This window comes from Mustela lutreola, chromosome 11 (assembly GCF_030435805.1).
Source record: "Mustela lutreola isolate mMusLut2 chromosome 11, mMusLut2.pri, whole genome shotgun sequence".
NCBI lineage: Eukaryota > Metazoa > Chordata > Mammalia > Carnivora > Mustelidae > Mustela > Mustela lutreola.
The window spans coordinates 63,930,069-63,957,618 of record NC_081300.1 but is presented as its reverse complement, the minus strand read 5'-3'; the positions used below and the strand labels follow the sequence as shown (position 1 = coordinate 63,957,618).

Sequence of the window (27,550 nt, the reverse complement as noted above, 5' to 3'; positions counted from 1 at the left end):
CCAAGGTCACCTGCCCACCTACTTGGGGGAAATGACTGTGTGAGAGGGACTGAAACATAGACAGAGAAGCCACAGACACCATAGACAAAGAGAAGCAAAGGGGGACTCTAATGTGACCACAACATCAAGGTCTAGATGTGAAATAGCAAGGTATTGATGTGCTGGGACAGGAAGAATAGGGAGGAGCCAGACTTAAGTAGGGCTCCTGAGCTCCCCAGCCCCGCAGGGGCCAGGCCTAAAGAGTCCTTGAGTGTGTGTATGTATGTGTGTTAGATACACATCTTTAGATCCTGCCAACATCTCTACCGAGGCCTGACCCTCACTCCAGCCTAAGGTGTCTGCCCAAGGCCCTGATAGGCAGCCCAGAGCCTGAGGCTTCAGCCCTTGACACCAGGTGGTACCCGAATGTGGGAGGTAGGCAGTCTGGGTGGCCTGGTTGGATAGTGCCCTTTGTGCCCTTCCTGCTTGCCTCTCTCTGGGTCCCTATCCCTCCTTTCTGGGGAGGGACTTTTCACTTATTCCTTCCCCCAAAACCACTCTGGGCAGGGACACTGATATATACCAGATACATCCCTATTCCAAATGGAGGGGTGCCTCGTAGGGCCATTAGGGCTACAGACTTCTTAGGGGACCAGACCCAGCCCAGAGAGTCAGGGAAGGCTTCCTGGAGGAGGAACTGCTAAGCTGAGGCTAAAGGACAAGACAAGGATAGCACTAGGTAAGTGGACAAAATCTCTTGCTCCTCAGAGACTTGAGACTTCTCATCTGCAAAATGGACAGTGTAAATAATGAATGGAAGGCATTTAGCATGAAGCCTGGCACATAATAGGTTCCTGGTCTGCAGGGGGTGTTGTTATTTTTGTGTCAGGCAATGTAGGCATCCCAGGCAGGGGGAAGCAACATATGTGAAGGCCCAGAAGCCTTTGAGGCAGGGGGATTCTTTAGATTACTGGAAGAAGCTTGGAGAGTCTAGGCCAAGCCCTGGATGGGAAGATGAGAACTTACACGGACCTTGACACAACCCCTCTTGCACATCTGGCCATCAGCAGATAGGCAGCATCCCGGTGTCTCTCTCTCTCTGCCTAACCACGGAAGGCCAGTGTTATCAATACATCCATCGTGTGGAAGCCAGAAGCGAAGTAATCAGCCATGGTCACTCAGCCAAAGAGGGGCAGAGCCTGGATGGACACCCAGGTCTCTGAGGCTTCCCATCTGCCATGAGGAATCCAGAGTGAGTCCCAGAGCACACAAAGGGCACCTCATGTTGTCTCTACCACAGCCGCCCTGAGTGACTTCAGTCAGATCTTTGCTTGCTGACCTCAGCTCCTCTAGCTGTAAAAAAAGGGGTGGGGATTAAAAATCATGAGCTGGGACGCCTGGGTGGCTCAGTCAGTTAAGCATCTGCCTTCTGCTCAGGCCCTGATCCCACAGTCCTGAGATTGAGTCCTGCATCGGGCTCCTTGCACAGCAGGAAGCCTGCTTCTCCCTCTGCCTGCTGCTCCCCCACTTGTTCTCGCTCTCTGACAAAGAAAGAAAGGAAGGAAGGAAGGAAGGAAGGAAGAAAGAAAGAAAATCTTTTAAAAATAAAATCAGTGAACTGCCAACCAGAGCCTTGCTCTGTTCTGGGCACTGTGTGCTCTCACCTTAGTGAAACCTCACAAACTGGAGAAATGGATGCTCAGAGAGGTCAGGGAACTCCAGGAGGTCACACAACACAGAAGGGAGCTGCAATATTAGCCCATTTAACAGATAAGGACATGGAAATGGCACAAGAAGCTGAAGGACTGTTTGCCTCCAGAGGCACACAAATTCTAACCATCTGACAATATGGCCCCTTGGGAGAGCCACGGAAATTCTCTGGCCTTGCTGCTCTCAGGGAGATGGTGCTGGGAAACAGATGGTCCCATAAAGGTCTGTGACTTACCTTTTGGAGAAGCAGGAAGCCCTGAGCACTCCTGGGCCAAACAAAGGGTGGGCTGGGCCCCAGTGGTGTGCCCATGTTCTCACCTCCCTCCCTGGCCAGCTCCCCATTCTGGATTCCACTGATCCTCTCTCTTTCTGCAAAGTGTGAAACCCTCCCCTGAAAGAAAGACTGGGGAGTGCCCTTCGAAGCTACAACCCTAAGATTAGGCAGATGGAGCCAGAGTGCCAACGGACTCTGGAGGCAGGGTTTTCCAAGTCTGACTCCCCACTAAGCTACTTCTGGGCAGTGGGACCGTGAAGAGGTCCTTATCTCTCAGAGAATCCTTGCAAGGTGATCATAAAAGTGAACCAAGAAAACATAGGCGAGGGCTTTGGTTCTCCAAGGAGGCCTTCTCCTTTTTCTCAGTTGGCACCATGCCCAGACTATGTGCCTAAGACTTTTCATTTGTGTTTAAAATAAAGGAGGGGCTGCCTGGGAGGCTCAGTGGGTTAAGCCTCTGCCTTCAGCTCAGGTCATGATCTCAGGGTCTCTGCTCAGCAGGGAGCCTGCTCCCCCCTCACCCCCACCTGCCTCTCTGCCTATTTGTGATTTCTCTCTCTGTGTGTCAAATAAATAAATACAATCTTAAAACAAACAAACGAAAACTTCTCCAGGTGTCTGCCTTTGGCTCAGGTCATCATCCCAGGGTCCTGGGATTAAGCTCTGCATCGGGCTCCCTGCTCAGGGGAGAGTCTGCTTCTCCTTCTCCCTCTGCCTGATGCTCTGCCTACTTGTGCTCTCTCTCTACCTCTCTGTCAAATAAATAAATAAAATCTTTAATAATACTTCTCATCTGTAAAATGGGCATGGTAAGTTTAAACAGATAATGCATCCAACTGCTCAGCTCCTCTGGGATCATTGGAAAGGTAGGCAATTTGGGGATGCGGTCACAAGACCGCACCCTCCCCTCATAGGTGTTCAGGGCTCAACTCTAAGTTTGGGGGTGTTCTGTTGTGGCTCCCAGACACTTAGACCAAACAGGCCACCTGAACCCGTGCCAGGGCTAGGCAGGAACTGCTCACACCCCATCCTTCACCCACACATGGAGTTCTTCCTTCCCGGTCCAGAGGCGTGGGCTCGCCCCGGTACAAGTTGGCCTGAAAGGTATTGCACAGTGCCTGGGAGAGTATGCCCGGTGAGTCACAAAGGACATGACACCAGAAAAACGGAAGGGCCTGGGATCAGAGAGACCCCTGGGCATCCCAGAAAGGGCATGGACTGAGTTGAGCAAGGGTGTTTGGAGCCCAAGCCCCGCGCAGGCAGCCCGGAGAGGAGCTCGGGCTAGTACACCCGCAGCAGAGGGTTGGGGAAGGCGCTGAGAGGCGCTGAGGGGCGGAAGGGGCGCGCGGAGACCCCCAGGATCGCCGGAAGGGGCGCGCGGGGCGGTTGGCCGCAGCGGGGGCGGTGGCCGTTGGCTAGCAGCGGCCTGGGCCAGACGAGGTCAGGCGTCTGGCCGGGCCTTGGCCACCATGACCAAAGACTCGCCCAGCCCTTCGGGCGGCGGCCGCGCGACACCGAAGAAGCCGGGTAGTCCAGGTCCGTCTGCGGTGGTGCTGGAGGAGCAAAGGCGGGAGCTGGAGAAGCTGCGGGCCGAGCTGGAGACCGAGCGGGCGCGCGGGCGGGCGGAGAGGCAGCGTTTCGCGTCCCAGGCGCGCCAGCTGCGGGAGGCGGCCGAGCGGGAGCGGCAGCAGCTGGTTGACCATCTGCGCTCCAAGTGGGAGGCTCAGCGCGGTCGGGAGTTGCGGCAGCTGCAGGAGGAAGTGCTGCGGGAGCGTGAGGCCGAGATCCGGCAGCTGCTGCGCTGGAAGGAGGCCGAGATGCGGCAGCTGCGGCAGCTGCTGCACCGCGAGCGCGACGGCGTCATGCGCCAGGCCCGGGAGCTGCAGCGCCAGCTGGCCGAGGAGTTGGTGAACCGAGGCTACTGCGGCCGCGCGGGGGCGCCCGAGGTCGCCGCTGCTCAGTGCCGCTGTCGCCTGCAGGAAGTGCTGGCGCAGCTTCGCTGGGAAACCGACGGCGAGCAGGCTTCGCGCATCCGACACCTGCAGGCGGCGCTCGACGTGGAGCGCCAGCTCTTCCTCAAGTACATCCTGGAGCACTTCCGCTGGCATCCCGCTTTGCCCGGCTCCCCCGACCCCCAAGCCGTGCATTCTTCGGAAGGGCCGCCCGGCGATACCGTCGCCGACTCCGACGGGCCCCAAAAGTCCATGTGTAGACTCGAATCCCTGAATGCTGACAGCCTGACTGGGGGCGTCCGCCTGCGCTCCCGCTCCCTAGACGTGGTGCGGGCCGGGCGCTCCAACTCCTCAAACAGCCTGCTCCACACGCGCGCCAGCTCTCTCGATTCCTTGCCACCAGCGCGTTCCCGCTCTCTCGACAGCACCCTCGGTTGCCCCAAGGCCCCCGAATCCGAGGAGCGGGCCTCTTCGCCAGACGCCTCCGTCTTAGGCTCGCCGAGTGCCCCTGCGCCGCCGCCGCCACCGCCTCCGCCACCGCCTCCACCACCACCGCCATCGGAGCACCGAAGACCTAGCGATCCGCCAGAAGACCCCGGGAGCCAGCCCTGCGAAGCTCTAACCCCTTCTTCGCCGGGTCTGGACTACCAGGAGCTGGTGAAGCAGAACTCGGAACTGTCCAAGGCGTTGCGCGCGGTGGCGCGCCGCTGCTCTGGCCTGCGGGAGGAGAACACGCAGCTGCGGCGCGCAGGCTTCCAGGACAAGTCCGACGAGAAGGTGAAGCGGCTCAAGGGGAAGCACGCGAAGCTTACAGGCCTCGCGCGGCGCCTGGAGGACCGAGCCCGAAAGCTACAAGAAACCAACCTGCGGGCTGTGAGCGCGCCTGTGCCGGGCGACAGCCGCGCCAGTCTGGAGCTGTGCCAGGCCTTTTCCCGCCAGCGCGCCCGGGACTTGTCCGAGCAGGCGAGCGCGCTGCTGGCCAAGGACAAGCAGATCGAAGAGCTGAGGCAGGAGTGCCACTTGCTGCAGGCGCGCGTCGCCTCGGGCTTCGGCAGCGTCCTGCACCCTGGCAGGGGTGCCGCCCAAGCCCAAGTCCAAGCCCAGTGGCTCGACATCAGTGAGTTGGACCGGCTGCAGCGCGAGTCCCAGCGGGAGGTGCTGCGCCTGCAGAGACAGTTGACACGCCAGCAGGCTAGCGGCAGCGCCCGAGTGGAGGCGGACGGCCAGGGCGCACCCAGCGAGGAGGCGCGGCGCCAGGTGCAGGCCCTGGAACTCGAGCTGGGCGCGCGGCGGCGGGAGTGCGAGGAGCTGAGCGCCCAGGCGGCGGCAGCGCGGCGGCGCGGTGACGAGGCTGAGGCGCAGCTGCAGGCGGCGCTACGCGAGGGAGCCTGGCTGACCCAGGAGAATGCGCGGTTGCAGGCCCAGGCCGACTGGACGCAGAAGGTGGCGGCGGAAAACGACGACGTGCGCGGGCAGCTGGACCGCGCGTGCCAGGAGCGCGACGCCGCCGGCATGCTGGCAGAGCAGCTGCTGCAGCAGGCGGCGCGCGGACAGGACCGGCAGCAACAGCTGCAACACGACCTGCGGAAGGCCTTGCACGATCTCCAGGCTGCTCGCGAGGAGATGCTAGCGCTTCAGTGTCAGCCTGGTCACCCTCCCCCCGAACCCCAGGAGGCCCCCCAAGTCCCCGAGTCTCAAGTTAGAGACCCTGGAAGGACCAAGTTCCAGCCGGATCCTCCAGATCAAGCATCTTCAGAGCCCAGCAGAGACAAGCGGGAGAATCAAGAAGCTTCTCGGCCGGGAAGTCCAGTTGCCATCAGGGAGCCAGCCAGTGCCCCTCAGATGCCTGACAGAGTCCTAGCCAGTCCGCCTCTAGACTCCAGGTACCAGGCCAAGAAGACTAGCTCCCAGTCGAACTCTTCGTCTGAGGTGGAGTCCGCATGGGCCACAGTGCCATCTTGTCCTACTCTGGATATGGACACCGCCAGCGAGATGGAGGATCTGGAGCCTGACAGTATGTCCTCCACCTTGGAAGTGGGGGGGTCAGAGGCCCGCCTGCCCCCCAAGCTCAAGATATTCCTGGCTCGGTACAGCTACAATCCTTTTAAGGGCCCTAATGAGCACCCTGAGAGTGAGCTACCCCTTACAGCTGGGGATTATGTCTATATCTTTGGGGACATGGATGAAGACGGCTTTTATGAAGGGGAGCTTGAGGATGGCCGACGAGGGCTGGTGCCGTCCAACCTAGTGGAGCAGATTCCAGACAGTGACATCCTGGACTGCCTGCCCCTCAAATCCCCTGACTTTGGTCCCACTCGGCTCCCACCTGGACAGAGCAAAGGTTTGACGGAAGACACTGGTCACAGCTTCTTACCTGGGAAAGCCCAGGGGGCTATGGACAAGGGGCCGTGCCTGATGGTGGGGGTAGCCCCCAAGACAGAGGGGGCAGCAGAGATCACAGATGCCAAGACAGAAGACAGCTGGCTGGGTGCGCTGCAGTGTATGAAAGAGAAGGGCTTCTCCAGACCCCTTCTAGGGGCCACAGGGGCTCTGTGCATGGCCCCCATGCAACTCCACCTGCAAAGTGTTGCCGCAACATCGGCCAAGATCGCCTGGGTCTACGGCAGCAGCAGCCACCTCCACATGGTGTATCTCAATGGCCAAGAGCACGCCCTGACCCCAGCAGGCGTGAGCAGCTATACCTTCCATGGCCTGCTGCCTGGCACGCGGTACCGGGCATGGGTGGAGGTGCGGCTGCCGTGGGACTCGTTGCAGGTGCACTGGAAGACATCGTCCTCTACCATCACCTTCAAAACGCCCCTGGCGGGACCCCCTGACCCTCCCCTGGATGTGCTGGTGGAGCGCCATGCCTCCCCAGGCCTCCTGATGGTCAGCTGGCTCCCCGTAACCATTGACTCTGCTGGGTCATCCAATGGAGTCCAGGTCACCGGCTACGCCATCTATGCTGATGGGCTCAAGGTTGCAGAGGTCACCGATGCCACTGCTGGGAGCACCCTGTTGGAATATTCCCAGCTCCAGCAGCCCCTGCTGTGCCAGAGTGTGTCTGTAAGAACCATGTCGCTTTGTGGTGAGTCCCTGGATTCGGTGCCAGCCCAGATCCCTCATGACTGTTTCACCTGCCACCAGTTGCCAGAGACTTCTTCCTTTAGCCACCCATGTGGTGACCCATCTACCTGCAGAGTCACTGTCCCTGTCTGTTCTCAGAGGCTGACCCTGTCTCCCCTGAGTGCCACAGTCAGCCCTCACGCTCCTGGAAGCTGTGGGGAGTCCCAGGCCGAGTTTCTAGAAGCCTTCTCTGAAGAACCCCTAAGGAGGCAGTCTCCGATGCCCAACCTGGATCCAGAAAAAGAATGTGCCAGTGCAGGGTGCAGCCGCCAAGCCCAGGGGCCTCCAGAGACCCAGGAAGTCTGCAGAAAGGACCTGCTCTTCCAGCAGAGCTCCCCGAACCACAGACCCCCTCTGCCCATTGGCCAGTCGAGGGGAGAAGACCGCTATTGTCACATGGGCCCTAGACAGAGCCCTGCTTCGGGAGTCATCCATCCTTTCCCAGAGCGTGGGCTCAACAAAGAAATATATCAGGAAAAGTCTGCCCTTGAGAAGGTCCTTAGGCAAAAGCAAGATACCCAAGTGCTCGTCCCTCTCCGGCTGGATGCCAGCCAACTGTATGTGTCTGACTTCCATGACATTCAGGATGTCATGCAGGAGGAGGAGGCCATGTGCTTCAGTCCCTGGGGCATGAGGAGGCGAGAGCAGAGAAGGGAGTTTAGGACCCAGAATGGGAGAGGTCAGGCTCTGGGAGGCAAGAGAATGTGCCAGCTCCGGGAGCCAAGCCCAGCACTTTGTCCAGCTCCATCCAGCAAGGTCATGAAGATGCCCAGGGGTGGCCCCTCCCCACTGGGGACTGGGGGGGACACTCTGGTCAGGGTCTTTGTGGCCCTCTTTGATTACAACCCCCTGGTGATGTCTGCCAACCCGGAGGTCGCAGAGGAGGAGCTGGCCTTCCAGAAAGGGCAGTTGCTGAGAGTGTGGGGATCTCAGGACCCCTGCGGCTTCTACCATGGCGAGTGTAATGGGCAAGTGGGCACCATACCTGGGCACCTGGTGGCTGAGGTGAAGGTGGGCACAGAGCAGACTGATGGCAAGTGGCATTTGCCAGTGCAAGGGTACCTCCCCCCTATGGCCCCCTTCGACGACTTTGGGGGGCTCACCAGCCCCCAGAGCTCCTTTCCTATGCCCCAAGGGAACCCCAGGATGTCATCATTGTGGACCCCAACAACCATGATGGCAGCTTTGGACTATGACCCCAAGGATGGGCGAGCAGGGGGCCAGGTGAAGGACAAGCTGTCGCTAAGGGCAGGGGATGTGGTCACAGTCTACGGGCCTGTGGATGACAAGGGATTCTATTATGGGGAGTCAGGTGGTCACAGGGGTCTGGTCCCAGCCCACCTGCTGGATCACCTTACCCTCCATGGGGAGTGAGCAAAGCTCCCACCGGGGTAGTGGCCTCTAGCCACCCACACCCCACCAGAGGAGAAGCAAGCTCTGGGACCCTACCTCCAGCACCCCTCTTCACCTCCGTGAGCATCACTTGCTCCAGGCGTCACCATGGGAAACTGATGGCAGTCCTGAGGTGTCCCCTAGCCTCTGCGAGGAGCAGGGCTTAAGTCTGAACTAAGCTGTTCCCCAAAGAAAACAGAACAAACAGCCCATGAGAGCCCAACAGGCTACTTTGGAGTTGTCAGTGACCATGACGGTGTTTGGAGAAGTGCCTTTTTCTGTGCTCAGTGTACATTTTCTCTAGAAGTTTCTTTAGAGTTTCCTCATCCATTGCCTTGTATGACAGTCTCAAGAAAAGCCTGCCTCTTAAAAAAAAACAACAAGAAAAAGTGACCAGAATGTTATTTTTCTATCTTATGTTCAACCCCTCATTAAAATGTTCATAGAAAAAAAGAAAAAGAATACTTTAGAAGTAAAAGCACAACCAAGGGAAATACAAACCTATCTGTTGCGCCCCCTGCCCCCTACTTCTGTCTAGAGGATCTTGCAATGGCTGCAGACATGCGTTCCCAGCTGGGGGGGGCACCTCCTTCCTCTTTAGGGGGAACTCAGCTTAGGGTTTTAAGAGCCATGCAGAAGAAGCAGGGCCCCACCACAGGCTCAGTGAGGCTGGTGTTCCCCATAGGCTTTCCTGCACGTGGCCTGTGTCCCTGGGTGTCAGCCTTTGTGGTGGTTGGGATCAGCATCTCCCCACTGGGGATCCCACCCTACATGGCATTAGTAACTGTCCCCTTTCCCCAGTGTTTCTCCCTGGGAGGGCATTTCCATATTTCCCCCATCTTACAGAAGAGCCTCTGAGGCTCAGGGGGTGCCCCTTGTGTCAGGACACCCGGCTGTAGGGCTGCTGCTTCCCACAGCCTCTGGGCTTCCCCTCTGGGAGATTGGGAGTGAAAGGTGGTCTTTATCCAACTCTGCTTCTGTCTGACATTCCTTTGTTTTCCTGAGTCCAACGATGATGTCAAAGGAAGGGCACTGCCTTCCTGGGTGCAGGAAGAAATGACTAGAAGCATTCCCCGGGTAGGCAGAAGGATTGGAGCCACTAGTAGTTAGTTTCCTTGGGGAATTGGGTCCAAAGGGTTCCAACAAGCTGGCCTTGAGGCTGAAGGCAGGAACTGGAAAGGAACAGACCCTGTGTGTGGGGGGGGGGTGCCACCTTATCCTCACAAAATACAGGGACTAGTTCAGCAGCTGTGGTGTGCATACACACCACTTGCGAGGGGAAGGTCTCTGGCCTAAGCCCGGGAAGAAACTCTTTCTTACTCAACCATTTTTAAATTTTTTATCCTAAGATTTTATTTATGTATTTGACAGAGAGAGAGACACACAGCGAGAGAGAGAACACAAGCAGGGGGAGTGGGAGATAGAGAAGCAGGCTTCCCATTGAGCAAGGAGCCTGATGTGGGGCTTGATCCCTGGACCCTGGGACCATGACCCAAGCCGAAGGCAGACATTTAACAACTGAGCCACCCAAGCACCCCTCAACCATTTTCTTTAAAGATTTTATTTTATTATTTCTTTGAAAGAAAGAGAGTATGAGCAGTGGGGAGGGACAGAGTAGGAGCGAAAAGCAGGCTCTCTGCTAAGCAAGGAGCCCGATGTAGGGCTGGATCCTGTGACCCTGGGATCATGACCTAAGCGGAAGGCAGACGCTTAGCTGACTGAGCCACCCAGGCGCCAACAACCAATTTTTATTTATTTTATTTATTTTTAAATTTTTATTATTATTATTTTTTAAAAGATTTTATTTATTTATTTATTTTTATTTATTTGTCAGAGAGAGAGCAAGTGAGAGCGAGCATAGGCAGACAGAGTGGAAGGCAGAGTCAGAGGGAGAAGCAGGCTCCCTGCTGAGCAAGGAGCCCGATGTGGGACTCGATCCCAGAACGCTGGGATCATGACCTGAGCCGAAGGCAGCTGCTTAACCAACTGAGCCACCCAGGCGTCCCTTAAATTTTTATTATTTTTTTAAGATTTTATTTATTTGACAGATAGAGATCACAAGTAGACAGAGAGGCAGAGAGAGAGAGGAGGAAGCAGGTTCCCCGCTGAGCAGAGAGGCCAACTCGGGGCTCTATCCCAGGACCCTGGGATCATGACCTGAGCTGAAGGCAGAGGCTTAACCCACTGAGCCACCCAGGCGCCCCAAGAACCATTTTTTTAAGATTTTTATTTTTATTTATTTATTTTTTTTTTTTTTAAAGATTTTATTTATTTATTTTTCAGAGGGAGAGCGAGCACAGGCAGACAGAGTGGAAGGCAGAGTAAGAGGGAGAAGCAGGCTCCCCGCCAAGCAAGGAGCCCGATGTGGGACTCGATCCCAGGACTCTGGGATCATGACCTGAGCCGAAGGCAGCTGCTTAACCAACTGAGCCACCCAGGCATCCCTAAGATTTTTATTTTTAAGCAACTTCTACACCCAACTCAGGGCTGGAACTCACATCCCGCAATCAAGAGTTGTCGGGAGCCAGCCGGGCACCTCCCACCTTGACCATTTTTAAGTGTGTAATTCAGTAGTGTGAAGTACATTCATATTGTCGTGCAGATAATTCCCCAAGTTCTTTTCATCTTGCAAAACTGAGATTCTGTACCCATTAAACAACTCCCCATACCCTTTCCCTCAGTCCCTAATAACCTTGAATCTACTTTGTGTCTCTGAATTTGACTGCTCTAGGGATCTCCTATAAGTAGACTCACGCAGGAATTTGTCTTTTTGTGTTTAGCTTAGGTCACTGAGCATAAGGTCCTCCGAGTTCAGCCATATAGCGTGTATCATCAAACTGTCCTTCCTCAAGGCCAAGTCATATTGTATGGAGTGGAGAGCCAACATTTTGTGTACTAGGGCTAGGGACAAGAATGTTCTCGACACATCAGGAGAACAACAGCAGTTCAGCAAGAGAAGAGAAACGTTAATCCACCTACTTTCAAATTTAAAGACAATGACTCTAATTCTGTAAGAACCCACTGAGAGTTACGCAAACTATATTATTCCGTCATTTTTCTAGTGAACTTTGCATCCTTCCCTGACCACTGGTCGAGATTGCTCCCATTGTTTCAACAGCTGCAGAGTTATCTGCTGTAGTTACGGAGAGCTAACCCCTACCCTGCTTCACTTCCCCCCATAGCCCGATCTACACCTGGTGTTTTGCCCACGGTTTTTCTGTTGTCTGTGTCCTGCCCCCACAGCCATCTCTACAGACAGAATGCAAGTTCCACAAATGGCTTATTCATTGCCTGGCTCATAGTGGGTCTTCAATAAATGCACATGGAGTGGAGGAACAAGCAGGTTGTGTTTTTTTTAAAGATTTTATTCAACAGAAAGAGACACAATGAGAGAGGGAACACAAGCAGAGGGAGTGGGAGAGGGAGAAGCAGGCTTCCCGCAAAGCGGGGAGCCTGATGTGGGGCTTGATCCCAGGGCCCTGGGATCATGACCTGAGCCGAAGGCAGACACTTAACGACTGAGTCACCCAGGCGCCCGGAACAAGCAGTTTTTGACCATCCTCTGTATGTGGGCTCTGGCTGGGCTCCAGGCATTCATACTCCACACTGGGCTAAATCCACTGGAACAGAGGAAGGTGTTGACCTTTTTTTTTTTTTTTTTTTTTTTTTAAAAGGATTTTATTTATTTGACAGAGAGAGATCACAAGTAAGCAGAGAGGCAGGCAGAGGGAGAGGAGGGAAGCAGGCTCCCTGCTGAGCGGAGAGCCCGATGCGGGATTCGATCCCAGGACCCTGAGATCATGACCTGAGACAAAGGCAGCGGCTTAACCCACTGAGCCACCCAGGCGCCCCCAGGAAGGTGTTGACCTTGAGCAGCAGAGGATGTCTTTGCTAAATTGACACTAGGACCCTGGGGCTGGTGAGAAGCAGGGGATCCTCGTCAGTGACAACTGCAGATGCAAAGTCCCTGGGGCCTGAGAACAATCAATGAGTGCTTGAATACTTGGGGAAACTTAAGGAGCAGTGGCACAGGCCGGGGGGGGGGGGTGTTAGGTATCTACCTGCCGCTGAGGGCCCCCTCTTCCTGAAGGGCTTCCAAGTCCCCGGGAGCTTCCTGACACTGCCACCAGGGGGCAGGCTGGGTGCCCCAAGGGTTGCACCCCAGGGCCCTCGCTGGGGAATCAGCTGCCTGGCCCCACACCTGTCTTCTCAGGCCCTGAGCCCCAGTGTCAGGGTAAACAGAAACATCTCTTTGACCCTGCAGGTATGGGATTCAGGCCCCACCCAACCCTGTTCTTTCTGTCCCCTCTCACCAAAGCATTCTGAGGAGCCCCTCCTCCCTATCTACGGTGCTTGTCTTTCTGGGCACCCCTGATCAGTATCAGGCCTGGCAAGTCTGATACCCAGCCACAGGGAAGCCTTGCTCTTCAGAACTCTTCTTCTGGTCCTGTTCCTACAAATCCTAGTTTCCTTGAGACCATGGGAAGTTTGAGTGAATGAGTGAAGAAGCACAAGGCCTCGTGGCCTGGAGGAGGCAGGGCCACCAGCGGTGGAACAGCTTGGGGGCCAGAACCCGGCCAGGTAGGTCCAAGCCCTGGCCTTCCAGTGGACAGCTGGGAGGGTTCTCTGAACCTCAGTGTCTTCACCTTCATCAGGGCTGGGGGTGCGGCAGGAAGTTATATTGAGCAGGTCAAATGTACAGAGCACTTAGCCCAGGGCCAGGACCCAAAGGAAGACCAAGAAAGCTGGTAAGGACACAGGTGGCAGGGGTTGATGGCTCTGGGTTCAGCTTGCTTCCCGCCAGGGCACTGAGAACCTGCACAGGGACGCCATGCAGGTCTAGTGAGGTGGGCAGGCTAGGAAAGAGCAGATGCCTGGTTGTGGCCTGCACTGGTGGGGCCTTTCCCCAACTGACCAGACCACCTAGAGGCCCAAAGCCTGTCCAGGCCTGCCCAGGAGGGGCTGGGGCTTGGGAAGCCCAGCTGGCCAGAGGGCAGAGGAGTCTGGAGTGGGCAAAGGGGCAGCATCCGAAGAGCCTGAAGCGTTCTGGAACAAGGGTCACAGATCATGTCCTGGGGCTGTCTACTTCTGCCCAGGGGCCTCTGGTCAGGGCAAGTCTCAGCACCTCAGCAGCCCTCCTCCCACAGAAGAAGGGCTTTCGGCTTTTAGTTATTTCTCATCAGGGACCTGGTTTCCTACTCCTGGCCCTCACAACATTGGTATGGGTTACCGCGATTCACAATTGAGAAGAGAGAACTGGTGGCAAGAGAAAAGAGCTGCCACAAAAACAGCATGAAGATGCCCAAGGGGCTCCTTCCAGCCTTTTCCAAGGCCCACCTGCCATAGGGCCCCCCTCCAGCCCATCCATCCCTCCTCTACCTTTCGGTGACCTGCCCCTCTTGTCCTTTGCCACTGTGCAGGTTTCAAAATATCGGGACATAATGAAAAAGAACTCAGAGACACTCATTCCACCTTTTTGGTCACACCCTCCTATGCCTGTCTCAACCCAGTGGAAGTTGGACGGGTGGGGGCCTGTAGGAGGTCGGGATGTTCCACCTAAGATAGAACACACTGGCCCAACTCTGGTCTTATGAAACCAGGTGGAGCAGCCTCCAGGAACCTGGGCACAGAGGGTTCCTGGGGCACTGGTGGCACTGTGGACACCAGGAGGTGGGGAGGGTCTGCATTGGGTCTCTTCTGGTCTGCAGTGCTCAGTATTTTCAGGTCCCCCCCTCTCCAAAGCCTGGGTGTCTGATGCCTGGCTATAGGCTTTTGTGCCTCATTGTGCCCTGAACCCGCAGGTAAACTCCCTTCAGTCCTCTAGTAAATGACCACCTGGCAGGCTATGCCCGCCTAGCTGGACCACTAGGACATTGACCTTAGCTTGGGGGACTGCGCTGGCCATGCCTCTTGGCTAGAGAGTGCCCTCTCCAGGGCTTGGCCCCTCTTGCTCACCCTGAGAGTGGGAATGGGGGCTGAATCCGAATCCTGGATCGCCAGGGAAACTTCAGGCGATTTTTTCATTCTCAGACTCAACTTCCTTTTCCCTAGAATCAGCCTTCCTGGCGGGGGGTGGTGGTGGGGGGGAGCGCTACTCTGCCCCTTTGGCCAGCGTCCTTCAAAAGTGCCCTCTATCCCGACTTGAGGGCAGCTTCTCCATCCAGCCCCACCCTCCCTGGATTTAGCTGCCCCTCCCAGGTGCCTGAACAGCCCCCAGGCATATCCCTGTAAATGAGTAAATTACCCATTCATTTCACTGCCTCTCCCATCAGACTGGGTCTAACCACGTGTTGTGCCCTCCACACCCGCATCTGAACCCAGTGAGGAGTGGCATCAGGGTCTGTGGGCCAGTGTATTCCTAACCCTAACTTAGGACAGGGGCACTGACTGGCCTGTAACCAAGACCGGCTCAAGAAAGTGTTGGCCTGGGGCGATCCATGGGCGCTTCCCAATATGAACTGACCTTTATGAGCCCTCCCCACGTGCCTTAGCTCACGTCTTGCTGTCCTGCTCACAGCAACCCTAACAAGATGGTGTAATTATTTCTCCTTTTTACAGATGGGGAAACTCAGGCTCAGAGAGAGGAGGTCATGCATCAAAGTCATTCAGTTGGTTACAGAGCCAGGGTCTGAACCCAGGTGTGTCCCTTTGCCCCTTGCCCTTATCTGAAGGATTCCTCCCCCCAGCCTGGGGGCAGGGGCCTGGGTCTGGGGAGGTGAGTAGAGGGTGGGATAGTCAGGAATTCAAATTGGTAGAGCTGGTGGGTGGGGGGGAGGGCAGGAGGTGCTGGGGAGTGGCCAGTAGTTAAGGCTTGGGCAACCTGGTGCTTCGGGGAGGGAGGGGACAGGCACAGACCTGCTGAGCCAGAAATGCCCAAGGGTCTCCAGGAGGAAGCATAGGGAAGGTGGTTGAGAGCTGGGGCCAGCAAAGCACCCCAGGGGGGAGGGCCAAGGGGTAGAATTGGGCACTGAGGCCCCACACAGAACCATGGGGATTTAAGGAGAAAGAGGCTTCCGAGAGGGCAGGGGGCCACATTTTCTAGAAGGAGGGAGTGGTCAGTCTCCACAAGGTCAGGCCAGATAAGAGTCCCTGGGCCCAGCCTCCCTCGTGACTGTGACCAGAGGCTGCTGTCCCAGCCCAGGGGCTTCCTTGTACTGGCAGTGAGGGAGCTGGTCCCCTCCCCCACTGCTACAGTGGTGATGAGGGAGGGCTCCCCAAAAGAAAACTGCAAGGTTGGAATCTGGAAATTCCAAGCCCTCCCCACAGTGAAGCCTTGGTGTACTCCGACCCCTCCTGCTACTCAAGCAGAGCCCCCAGGCAGTTCCCAGTGCTCCAGGCCCCTGTTTCCTGCTGAGATTCAGGAGGAGACCAGCCTCTCAGCTCCTGCCCCCCTCAGCTATTGGAGAGGAACCTCACTAAGGAAATAGAACCTTGCCTCACCTTATCCCCACCTTTGCCCTGGGGTCCTTTCTCTGTCTGCTCCCTCCCCACCATCTGCTGAGACTCTCCTGGGCTTCTACCTGCCCTATCCAAGCCAATGGGGGCAGATGGAGCTATCAGCTCCATTTTACATGTAGGGAAACTAAGGCCAATAGCGGTGTGTACTCAGGCAGCGGGTGGTCACTGTCACAAATGGATTTGGATCCAGGTCCCATTGCTTTTCCTCAGGCTTCCCCCAGAAGCACAGGCCCACTGACGTTCATTTCCATCTTGCTCATCATGGAGCCATGGCTGGGCCTCCTTCATCCATCTGTTCTGTGGGGCCAGCCGCCACTCTGGCTCATGCGGAAAGACCCCAGAACAGACCCGCCAGTCTAATGGTGGAAGCATCCGAGAAGCCAAAGGGCTTCACGTGAGTAATCAGAAGGGCCCCAGTGGGCTTGCAACCAAGTAGGACACAGAAAGAGCTTTCCAAGAAAGGGAGGCCTCACTGAAATTTTTCTTTTTCTTTATTTCATAATGGTTTAACAACAACAACAACAAAAACAAATACATAGAGGAATGCCAATACTACAGAGGATTAAATGTGGAATTAAATGAGAAGGCTCCCTCTTCACCCCTCCCCCATTTCCCTTCCTCCCCTGAGACTCCTGTCCTGGAGGGATTTCCTTTTTTCTAAGATTTTTTAAAAAAGATTTTATTTATTTATTTGACAGAGAGAGATCACAAGTAGGCAGAGAGGCAGGCAGAGAGAGGAAGGAAAGCAGGCTCCCCGCTGAGCAGAGAGCCCGATGTGGGGCTCGATTCCAGGACCCTGAGATCATGACCTGAGCCGAAGACAGAGGTTTAACCCACTGAGCCACCCAGGCGCCCTTAAAAAAAAATTTTTTTTTTAAAGATTTTATTTATTTATTTGACAGATTGAGAGAGGCGGGGAGAGAGGGAACACAGCAGAGGGAATGGAAGAGGGAGAAGCAGGCGTCCTGCTGAGCCAGGAACCAGAGGCGGGTCTCCATGCCAGGACTCTGGGATCATGACCCAAGCCAAAGGCAGGCATTTACAACCGAGCTACCCAGGCGCCCCCTGCCTTTTTAAAAAGATTTATTTATTTATTTTAGGGACAGAGAGAGAGAGAGAGAATGTGCATGCACGTAGGGGCATATGAGCCTGGGAGGAGGGCAAAGGGAGAGAGAGAATCTTGGAGAAGATTCCCCACTGAGGATGGAGCCTGATCCCAGGACCCTGAGATCATGACCGGAGCTGAACTCAAGAGCTGGCTGCTCAACCAACTGAGCCACCCAGGTGCCGCATTCTTTAGGGATTTATAAACAGAAATGGAAACACCTATAATGTTTAAAAACCATTGGTCTGATTACATCATGCATCCCATTCTACATCTTGCTCTTCCACTTAGCATAAGGTCTTGGCCAAGTGTAAACTTCTCCCCCTTCTTGGCGAGTGTGCTGGGTGACAGTGTCACATCCTTCAGCTGGGTACCAGGGCTGTCTTGCATTCCCTGCAGCTTCCCCGGGTTGCTAAGGGAGCGGTCACCCCCACATGCTTCCAGTGCAAGTATGTTTGAGAAGCCTGCCGCTGGCTTGGGTTCACAGCGCTCCCTGTCTTTTGGTTCTCATCACATCCCATGGTCCCGTGTGCTTGGCACTCTTCTGGGTGTTTCAGAGAGCCCTATCTCCCTTCAGGGGTTTGTTGGTGCTGCTCCCCTGCCTGGCCTCACCTCGCCTTGCTCGCCTCTCACTCTCGTTTGGCCTTTGGACCTCACTCATTAATTCATGAGTGCACTGAGTAGTATTGACTGTGTAGGTGCCTGCCCCGGCCTAGGCACTTTCCTTAGCAGTGAAGAGTGGCTGATGGTGACTTGTGTGGGGTACCCCTTCTGGTGAGGGAGAGAGAGGTGAGTGAAGAAGCATGTCTTCAACGAGGTCTTCACAGATGGTGCAAGACCCGAGAAGGAGATAGGGAGTGAGGGTGGAGAGTGTAGAGCAGCTTTTGGAGAGCAAACAGGAAAACCTGGCTGGCTCAGTTGGTGAAGCATATGTCTCTTGACCTTGGGGTTGTAAGTTCGAGCCCCATGTTGGGTGTGGAGATTAGTTAAAAATAAAATCTTTGGGGCACCTGGGTGGCACAGTAGCGTGGGCACCCCACTCTTGCTTTCAGTTCACGTCTAATCTCAGGCTCGTGAGATCGAGCCCCAGTCTGCTATAGATTCTCTCTCTTCCTCTCTCTCTGCCCCTCCTCCTGCTTTCTCTCTCTCTCTCCCTCCCTTTCTCAAATATATAAATAAAATCTTTTTTTAAAAGATTTTATTTATTTATTTGACAGAGAGAGAGAAAGCACAAGTAGGCAGAAAAACAGCCAGAGAGAGAGGGGGAAGCAGGCTCCCTGCTGAGAGCAGAGAGCCTGATATAGGACTCAATCCCAGGACCCCAAGATTATGACCTGGGCTGATGGCAGAGGCTTAACCCACTGAGCCACCCCAGCGCCACTATATAAATAAAATCTTTAAAAATATTATTTATTGGGGAACCTGGGTGGCTCAGTCATTGGGCGTCGCCTTCGCCTCAGGTCATGATCCCAGGGTCCTGGGATCCAACCCCTCATCTGGCTCCCTGCTCCACAGGGATCCTGTTTCTGCCTCTCCCACTCCCCCTCCTTGTGCTCCCTTTCTTGCTGTGTCTTTCTGTCAAATAAATAAAATCTTTTTAAAAATATTATTTATTTATTTGAGAGAGAAAGAGCATGAGTGGAGGGAGGGGTAGAGGGAGAGGGAGAAGCAGACTCCCCGTTGGGTAGAAGCTGGACATCCCAGGACCCCAAGATCACAAGTCAGATGCTTAACCGACTGGGTCACCCAGATGTCCCAAAAATAAAATCTTTAAGAAAGAAAGAGGGGCGCCCATGTGGCTCAGTTGGTTAAGGTGGCTGCCTTCATCTCAAGTAATGATCCTGGGGTCCTGTGATCAAGCCCCACGTGAGGCTTCCCACTCAGCAGAGAGCCTGCTTCTCCCTCTCCCTCCACCTTCTGCTCTGCCTACTTATGCTCTCTATCTCTCTGTCAGGTAAGTAAATAAATAAAATCTTCAAAGAAAGAAAGAAAGGGCAATCAGAGGAAGTCACACTGGGAGCAACATTGGAGCTAGCACTGAAACACAGCTTGCCAGGCAGAGGGAATAGCATAGGTAAATCCCCTTCCTTGGCCCCACAAACCAGGGCACTCAGTTTCCCTCTTAGACGTTGGAAAGATTATGACTGCTCATCTCCTTGCCCAGATCCAAGCCTTCCCTGGGTATTTTCTCATCTCCTCCCTTGTCCATGGTCTTCCAGGGCCAGGGACCACCACTGTGCACTAGCGTGGTACCCATCTCACTGTTGTCAATGATGTCAGCAACTGTCGGTTGAATGACAGTGGAGTGTATGGACTCTCTTGGGCTCAGGGTGATTTTTTTTTGGTTCTGCCTGGGGTCTGTGAGATGGCAAAATGAGGGGAGATGGGTAGTGAGGAAGCCTCCGCCCAGCACGGCATGGCCTTTGCTCTAGGTAATATCATGTTGGGGGACTTAATTTTTTTTTAAAGATTTTGTTTATTTATTTGACAGACAGAGCTCATAAATAGGCAGAGAGGCAGGCAGAGAGAGAGGAGGAAGCAGGCTCCCCGCTGAGCAGAGAGCCTGATGCGGGGCTCAATCCCAGGACCCTGGGATCATGACCGGAGCCAAAGGCAGTGGCTTAACCCACTGAGCCACCCAGGCACCCCAAGGGGACTTAATTTTTTAAAAAAGGACTGGTTGAGGGGCACCTGGGTGGCTCAGTCATTGAGCGTTTGCCTTTGCCTTGTTGTGATCCCAGGGTCCTGGGATCTAGCCCTGCCTTGGGCTCCCTGCTTAGCAGGAAGTCTGCTTCTCCCTCTCCCACTCCCTCTGCTTGTGTTCCTTCTCTCCCTATGTCTCTCTGTCAAATAAATAAATAAAAAATCTTTAACAACAACAAAAAAGGATTGGTTGATAGATTGATTTTAAAAAAGATTTTACTTATTTGAGAAAGTGTATGTGCCTGTAAACAGGGGGAGGGACAAAGGGAGAGGGAGAGAGAGAATCTCAAGCAGACTCCATGCAGAGCACCGAGCCGAGGGGGGAGGGGCTGGATCCCATGACCTGCCCCCCCATGTTCCTCCCCACCATCATGGCCTGAGCTGAAATCAAAAGTTTGCCACTTGGGATGCCTAGGTGGCTCAGTCTATTAAGTGATTGCCTTCAGCTCAGGTCATGACCCCAGGGTGCTATCCATTGAGCCCTGTGTGGGGCTCCATGATCAACAGGGAGCCTGCTTCTCTCTCTTTCTCTCTATCAAATAAATAAAATCTTTTTAAAAAGATGAAATCCAAGCTGACTCCACACTGAGAGGAGCCTGCTGTAGGTTTGGATCTCAAGACCCTGAGATTATCATTCCAGCTGAAACCCAGAGTCGTCTTTTTAAAAAAAAGATTGTATTTATTTATTTGAGAGAGGGAGATAACAAGAGAGAACATGAGCAGGCCAGGGGAAAGGGACAAGCAGTTTCCCTGCTGAGCAGGGAGCCTGAATGGGGCTCAGTCCCAGGACCCCGAGATCATGACCTGAACCAACCCAACCCATTGTACCACCCAGACGTCCTGGGGGACTTCTCTTCAGGTGGAGTACTATTTTTGTTTTAAATATTTTATTTAAATATCTGAGAGAGAGAGAGAGAATGAGCACAAACAGGGGAGAGGTGCAGAGACAGAGGGAGGAGAAGACCCCCCTGCTGAGCAGGGAGCCAGATGCGGGACTCCATCCCAGAACCCTGGAATTATGCCCTGAGCTGAAGGCAGATGCTTAACTGACCAAGCCACCCAGGCGGAGTATTGTTTTAAGAGGCAGGACCAAGCTCTTGCCTATCAGAGGGGCTTGGGTTTGAGCTTCGCTGTGTAACCTTGAGCAAGTGACCTTACCCTCTGAGCCTCAGTTTTCTCATCTATAAAATGGGATTGTAGTGCCATCCTTCTCATAGGTGGTGGTAAGGAATAACACGCCCATGTGTGTACAGTGCTTTGCTCACATGTAGAGTGAGGACCTGATGTTGGGAGCCAATAACAGCAACCAGGAATTGGGTGGGGCTGTTGTTGTCACAAGAGTGATTCTGCTTCCCAGTTGAGTGACCTGAACACCAGGCTTCTATAGTGCACTCTGCTTCCTTTGTGGACCACTCACATTACACCCTTTGTGACAGGGAATGAATGAAACCCACATGACTTGGGAAGCAGCAGATGGGATGCTCTGTGGTGGGAGAGAACAGGCTGGGGGTTGGGAGGAAATTCATTCATTCATTCATTTGACCTTTTAGTTGACCACCTATTTGGTGGCAGGCATGAGGTGGGTACTAGGTCTACAAGAATGAACAAGACAAAGTCTTCTTGTTGTCATGGCAACTGCCCATCGGGGGCATCAGGACTGTATCAGGGTGAGTAGCCTGAGATCAGGGGAGATGATGTCTGAGCTGAGTAGGAGTTGGCCAGGCAGAGGTGGGGAGAAGGAGGGGGGGGGTGATGCAGGCAGGAGGAGACCTGGGCACTGATGCCCAGAGGTGGGAGGAAAAATCTTGGCATGTACAGGAGCAGAGTGTTTGCCCTTGTGGCTTGAGCTTGGGGTGGGGGAGGTGAGACGTGATTTTACATGGGAGATACACTGAAATATTACTGGTTGTTCAGCTACTCAAATTTAACTAGGCAGCCTGTATTTTTTATATTTGTTAAATCTGCCTGTCATTTAAGAAGCTGTGATTTACCCTTTGGGGATATTTTGTATCATTTGTTTTCCTTTCGTTGTTGTTTGTTTTTTTTTTTTTCTTATTTATTTATTTATTTATTTATAAAGATTTTTATTCATTTGACGGAGAGAGATGCAGAAAGAGAGGGAACATAAGCTGGGGGAATGGGAGAGGGAGAAGCAGGCACCCTGCTGAGCAGGGAGCCAGAAGTGTGACTTGATCCTAGTACTCTGGGATCATGACCAGAGCCCAAGGCAGAGGCTTAACGACTGAGCCAGCCAGGCGTCCCTGCTTATTTATTTATTTTTAAAAGATGATCTATTTATTTATTTGACACAGAGAGAGAGAGTGTGAGCGAGCACCAAAGCACCAAGCATGGGGAGGGGCAGGCAGAGGGGAAGCAGGCTCCCTGCTTAACAAGGAGCCCAATACGGGGCTTGATTTCAGGACCTTGGGATCATGAGTTGAGCCAAAGGCAGCTGCTTAACTGACTGAATCCAGCCAGGCGACCCTGCTGTTGTTTTAATTGAGAAAAGATGATGGTAAAAGTGGCAAATCAGCTCTACTGTCCTTACTTGATTCGTACTACAAGACATAACAATCACTGCTGCTTTAGCTAGAGCTTGCCAGAGCCTGATTCCGTGTACTCTATCTGCCAGTTTCATCTTCATCAGTCCTGCAAGGAGCCCCATGGGCAGGTGCTGTTATGATTCTCAAATGACTGATGAGGAAAGATGATCAGAGAGGTTAGCTCTGGTGCTAGACACACAGAGGGAGCTGCAGTCCAGAATACACCTAGTTCTCAATGGCTCTCCTATCCCTGCGCCTGTGTGGTTTTTATATTTCCTTATTACCTTCCATCCAAATAGAGTTTTACAGGGTTGCTATCAGTGTGAACAAAATCCTGAAATATGCTATTTTTACTTAATATATCAAAAACTTTCCCTCAAGTTACAAAGTTTAAGTGTTTTTGAACGATTGCACTAGAAGCATGCTTGGATTTTGTAAAGTGCTTGGCAGGAAATGGGCTTGAGAGTGAGCACTGGAGGTGGAGAGAGACCATGTAAGCCTGCTCAGGACAGAGATGGTGGGGGTCTCGCTCAATATGATTTAGAAATTTCCCCCAACCTTTTTTTCTTTCTGATTTTGTTTGTTTAGAGATTTTATTTTTAAGTAATCTCTACACCCAACGTGGGGCTCAAACACCCTGAGATCAAGAGTCCCATGTTCCACCCACTGAGCCAGCCAGGTGACCCTCTTCCTAATTTTAAAGGGAATATGTACTAAGTATGAAAAACTTGGAATGTCAGGGAGTTAAAGACGCAGGAATAGCAAAACCTTAGCAGGCAGGATATGAATTGGTACACGATTTGGGGGAGAATACTCGGCAGGACCTATGCAAATTGAAAATGCCCACATATCATTTAACCCGTAGATTCTATTTCTAGTAAACTATTCTGCCCAAGTGAAGGCAGGAGAATGTAAAGCTATATATTCAATGACTTTAAAAAATTGTCTTTTTAAAGCATCAAACTGTAAGTATCCTGAATAGCTATGATTAAGGCAAGTGTTTGCAAAACCCTCATACTCTGGAATCTGTCAGCTATTAAAAAGTGAATTTAGGGGCACCTGGGTGGCCCAGTCGGTTAAGTATCTGCCTTTGGCTCAGGTCATGATCCCAGGGTCCTGGGTTCGAGCCCCACATCGGGCTCCCTGCTCTGCGGAAAGCCTGTTCTCCCTCTCCGACACCCCTGCTTGTGTTCCTTCTCTTGCCATGTCTCTCTCTCTGTCAAATAAATAAATAAAATCTTAAAAAAAAAAGTGAATTTATGTGATACGAACTAGAAAGACACCTGAACTTGTAAGTTCTAAAGTGACTTAGAATTTATATAGTATATTATTTTATACTTCCATAAAGTAAGGTCTTTTTTGTAACATGTGAACAGGTACATGTTGATGTCAGAGAAAGGAGTGAAGGTACATGTCAAACCATTAATGTTACTTCAGAGGACAGATGGGAGTGGGGAGGAATGAGAATTAGAAGCTTGAAAAAAATGTATTTTGGCTAGAATTATTCCTAGAAGAAATGTTACTTTTGTAATAAAATACTAAACTACACATGTGTAAAAAAAAAATCACAACACCTAGAGAGAACCTCTGTAAATAATTTGGTGTATTTTCCTCCTTTGCTTCTCCATGAATCAATATTTTGTATTTTGTATATACTTGCACAATTTTTTCTCTTAATATCATTTCCACATTTCTAGGTCATAAAACATCTTTGTAAACACTGCTTGTAGTGGCTGCTTAACATTTTATCACGTGGTGAGCTGTTAACCAATTCCTTATTGTCAGACATTTATCCCGTGTATGAGTTTTTTTCATAATTATAAATGACACTTGAAAAAATATGATTGTACAATAATTTTCAAATGCAAATGAAACAAGTGACTACTGAGTGCTCTGGGCACTGGGGGCCCAAGCTTATGGTCTGGTTACAAAGAAGAGATCATCAAGCATATTGTCTTCAAATGTGGTTAATTTCTTTAAAACAGAATCCAGAAGATGGATTATTACTACTCCGAGGAGGTACTGATCATTGTAAAAGATTTTTATTCTTAACTTGTACTCTCAAATTCACGTTCAGAAATTTTGAGGCAATTTGTATACTTCCAATCATATAGGACAGTGATTACCCACCAGATCCCTGCCTGGGGTTTGAAGGTTATCATTGGAAACCAATTACTGATTTGGTAGAGAGCAAAACAAAACACGGGCCATCCCTCCAACCCCTCAGTCATTTTGTAGTTTTAATTTGCATGTCTTTGGTGATTGGAACATTGACTTTTTTTTAGCAATTTCTTTTTTTTTTTTTTTTAAGGATTTTATTTATCTATTTATTTGAGATGGGAGAGGGAAAGAACACTCCAGTGATGGGGAGGAATAGAGGGAGAGAGTGAAGCAGACTCCCCCTGACCAAGGGGCAGACATGGGGCTCAATCCCAGGACGCTGGGATCATGATCTGAGCCAAAGGCACACACTTAACTGCCTGGGCCACCCAGGTGCCCTCAGTAGTTTCTTCAGATAGTTAAGTTCTCTATTAAACTCTATTCATGGAATATGCCTTTTCTTCCTTACAAATCCTTGATATTTTTCATTTATTATGTTCTTAACATTTCTAGGATCTGTTTCTAACGCTTTTTTTTCTTGGTTTGTACCCCAATGGATTGACAGCAATAGCTTTATAATTTAAGAATCTATTACAGCAAGTCCACCTTCATTTGTGAGAAATGATAGCTGTTTTTGGTTATTTATTCTTGCTGGTGAACTTAGAATTTTGTCAAGTCTTGTTAGGATTGCATTATTTTATACATTCAGTATACATTCAGTATACATTTACATTTAATATATGTTAAATTTATACATTAATTTGGAAAGAATGGTCGCATAACCAGCTGTCTTGAGGGAAATTATTGAATTGGCTTTCTGTTTTGACTAGTGCTAGGGCACAACTTCCCTGCATGGCAAGTCTGGGTTCTTCTCAGACTTTGACAGTGGTGTGTTCTTATGTTCGGTGTTCAAAGTAGAAAGAGGTCCATTAAGTAACTCCTTAGAGAAAGTGGCTACAGCACAGGGCAAGCTACAGCCCCTCAGCAGGCACTGAGAACGACTGCCACGAGCCTGGGTCCAGGCGGGCCAGCTTAGGCACGACGCTTGACCCCAGGGGGCCTGCGATGGGCTGCGGTCACCGGAAGGGGCTGGCTGAGCACCGCGTGCTCGCGACCTCCAGGACCTTTGAGCAGGTAAGGCCAGTCCGCGGGGCTGTAGGAGCGGGGACCCGAAGGGGCACTGGGGTCAGGGGTCAGGGAGTTCCCTTCCCCTCCGGACCCAAATGGCCCGATCCCGGCCTCCTCGGAAGCCCAGAGCATGCGGCCTCCAGTCCTCGGGAGTGTGCGCCTTTGACGGTGGGGTCCCTGCGGTGGGCAGCACAGAGCCCGGGTGCGAGGGTGTCCTGGAGGTGGGGAGCACGCGGGTCGCTAGGGGTTCCTGATGAGGAACTCGGAGGGGTCAGGCTCAGGCTCAGGCTCGAAGGGGGTCAGCTCTGAGGGTGCAGGCTGGGTGCGGGCCTGTGGGGGTCCAGAGTTCTCTTCCCGGGGGTGGGGGTGGTGGGCGGGCGGTCCGGGCGTTTCGGGGTGCGGTCGCGGTCCCGCCCCTGCACCTGGGGTCGGGGTCTGGCGGGGCGACCACGGTCGGGGTCCCGGCTTCTCCGCGCGCCCCTCCCCCACGGCGCCGTCCAGCAGGCCCGCCGCCCCACCCCGCCCAGTGTTCGGACCGCTCACCACCTCTGCCCCGCCCCCACAAGTCCACGCCCACCACAAGACCCCGCCCCCCGCCCCGCCCCGCCTCCGGCCCCGCCCCGCCGCTCGCCCATTCAGATGTGGGTCAGGGGTGAGCGGGCGGCGCCGACGTCACAAGCTTCCAAGATGGCGCCGGGCGGGCGGCTGTGAGCGGCGCTCAGGGCGCGCTGGGCGGGGAGCCGAGCCGGGCCGGCGGCGGGCGGACGGGGCGGGCGCAGGCGGCGCGAGTTGGGCGCCGAGGACGGGGCGCCGCGGGCAGGGCCGGCCGGCCGGCGGGCGGAGCGCCGCCGCCGACGCACACGAGGTGAGAGGCCGTCTGGGGCAACGGGGGCGCGGGCGGGGGCCGCGGACGGGCGCGCCCCCGGGGAGAGGGGCGTGGGCGGGCGCGCGCCCGCAGGGGCTGGGCGGGGGCGCACGCGGGACCCCCGGCCCGACGCAGCTTGCCCTGGCTTTGTGGTCCCGGTGCCCGGTAGGGCGCGGGCGGCGGGGGGACCCTGGGCACAAAGCCCAAGGGCCGGCGCCAGGCCGGGGCGCGGGTCTGCAGAGCGGGGGTCGGCGGCTGAGCGGGCGCCGGCTCTTTGTGCCTTTTCATTAGCAATCTAATCCGAACAGTGTCGGGAGAGCTGCGTTGCCTGACAGGCGGGCGGGCTTCCATTATGCAAGCGGCCCAGCGCCTGTGGCCGCCCCTCGTAGAGGGATTTTGCTATTTCCAGAACTGCGACCCTTTGCCTGCGGTCCCTTTTTGTTGCTCCTCCTTCCCCCCGCGGGAATACCGGCCTGGGCAGGGGCAGGGTTGGCCTTGGAGGGGCCGCTTCCAGAAGGCCGGGCCCTGCGGCTGGTGGGCTCGCTGCCCTGCCCCCAGACCTCTCCTGTAGGCAGCCACTTGGCAGGAAGAGAGATGGGCTTGGGGGAGGGGGTCTGCTGGCAGTGGGAGGGGACCGGCTGGCAGAGGAAGGGGGCTGAAGGGCTCCAGCTTGTCACTCTCTGTTTATCTACCGAGATGGTTCATATTCACATGGACTTATTTGGTGCGTGTGGGGTGGCGGGGCGGGGGGCAGGGATCCTTCTCCCTGGGGGGCAGTGACTTACGGAGAGGAGGGAAGGAGGTCAGATAATGCGCGCAGCGGCCCCACCCAGAACAGCGTGGGACTGCCTGGGGAAGGGAGCCCAGTGCTGATCCGGATGGGTTGGAACGGTTTTGAAGTTATTTATCCGTGTCTTCTCCTGTCCCCTCCACCCCCAGTGTCTTTTCCAGTAGGAATTGCCAAGCACATCTGGAAAGCTAGGTTCCCGGCCCTACCCCCCCCCCCCCCGCAGGAGGGGTGTAACCCAGAGAGGCCACCCCTCTGACATATGTGGTGGGGGGGAGGGGTAGAGCTTTGCCCATAGGAATCCTGTGGCGGTGGATTGTTGACTGATGTGGGGATTGCTGTGCCTCTGTGCTTGGGGGGGGAGGAGAGCTGGCTGGTAGTGGAGGGGCCTCCAGACCTTCTAGGCTGAACTTGGGACTGTCCTCCAG

General features: G+C 53.9%; 2 protein-coding genes across 2 annotated transcripts in view; both read left to right on the top strand.

Moving 5' to 3' along the window:
* The first annotated feature begins 3,300 nt into the window (after nucleotides 1–3,300).
* Nucleotides 3,301–8,822, top strand: LOC131810865 (RIMS-binding protein 3A-like). The gene has a single exon (XM_059138797.1). It carries the CDS (start codon nucleotides 3,433–3,435, stop codon nucleotides 8,413–8,415), a length of 4,983 nt encoding a protein of 1,660 aa, XP_058994780.1. The 5' UTR covers nucleotides 3,301–3,432; the 3' UTR covers nucleotides 8,416–8,822.
* A 17,331-nt stretch (nucleotides 8,823–26,153) lies between these two features.
* Nucleotides 26,154–27,550, top strand: part of HIC2 (HIC ZBTB transcriptional repressor 2) — a 32,028-nt gene continuing 30,631 nt past the window's right edge. The window contains exon 1 of the mRNA XM_059139566.1: nucleotides 26,154–26,335. The gene's annotated coding sequence lies outside the window, so the exon portion shown is untranslated. The remainder of the gene's footprint in view (nucleotides 26,336–27,550) is intronic.

Coding starts and splice junctions, on each gene's coding strand:
- LOC131810865 (XM_059138797.1), top strand. CDS start 3,433: ATGACCAAAGACTCGCCCAGCCCTTCGGGCGGCGGCCGCGCGACACCG.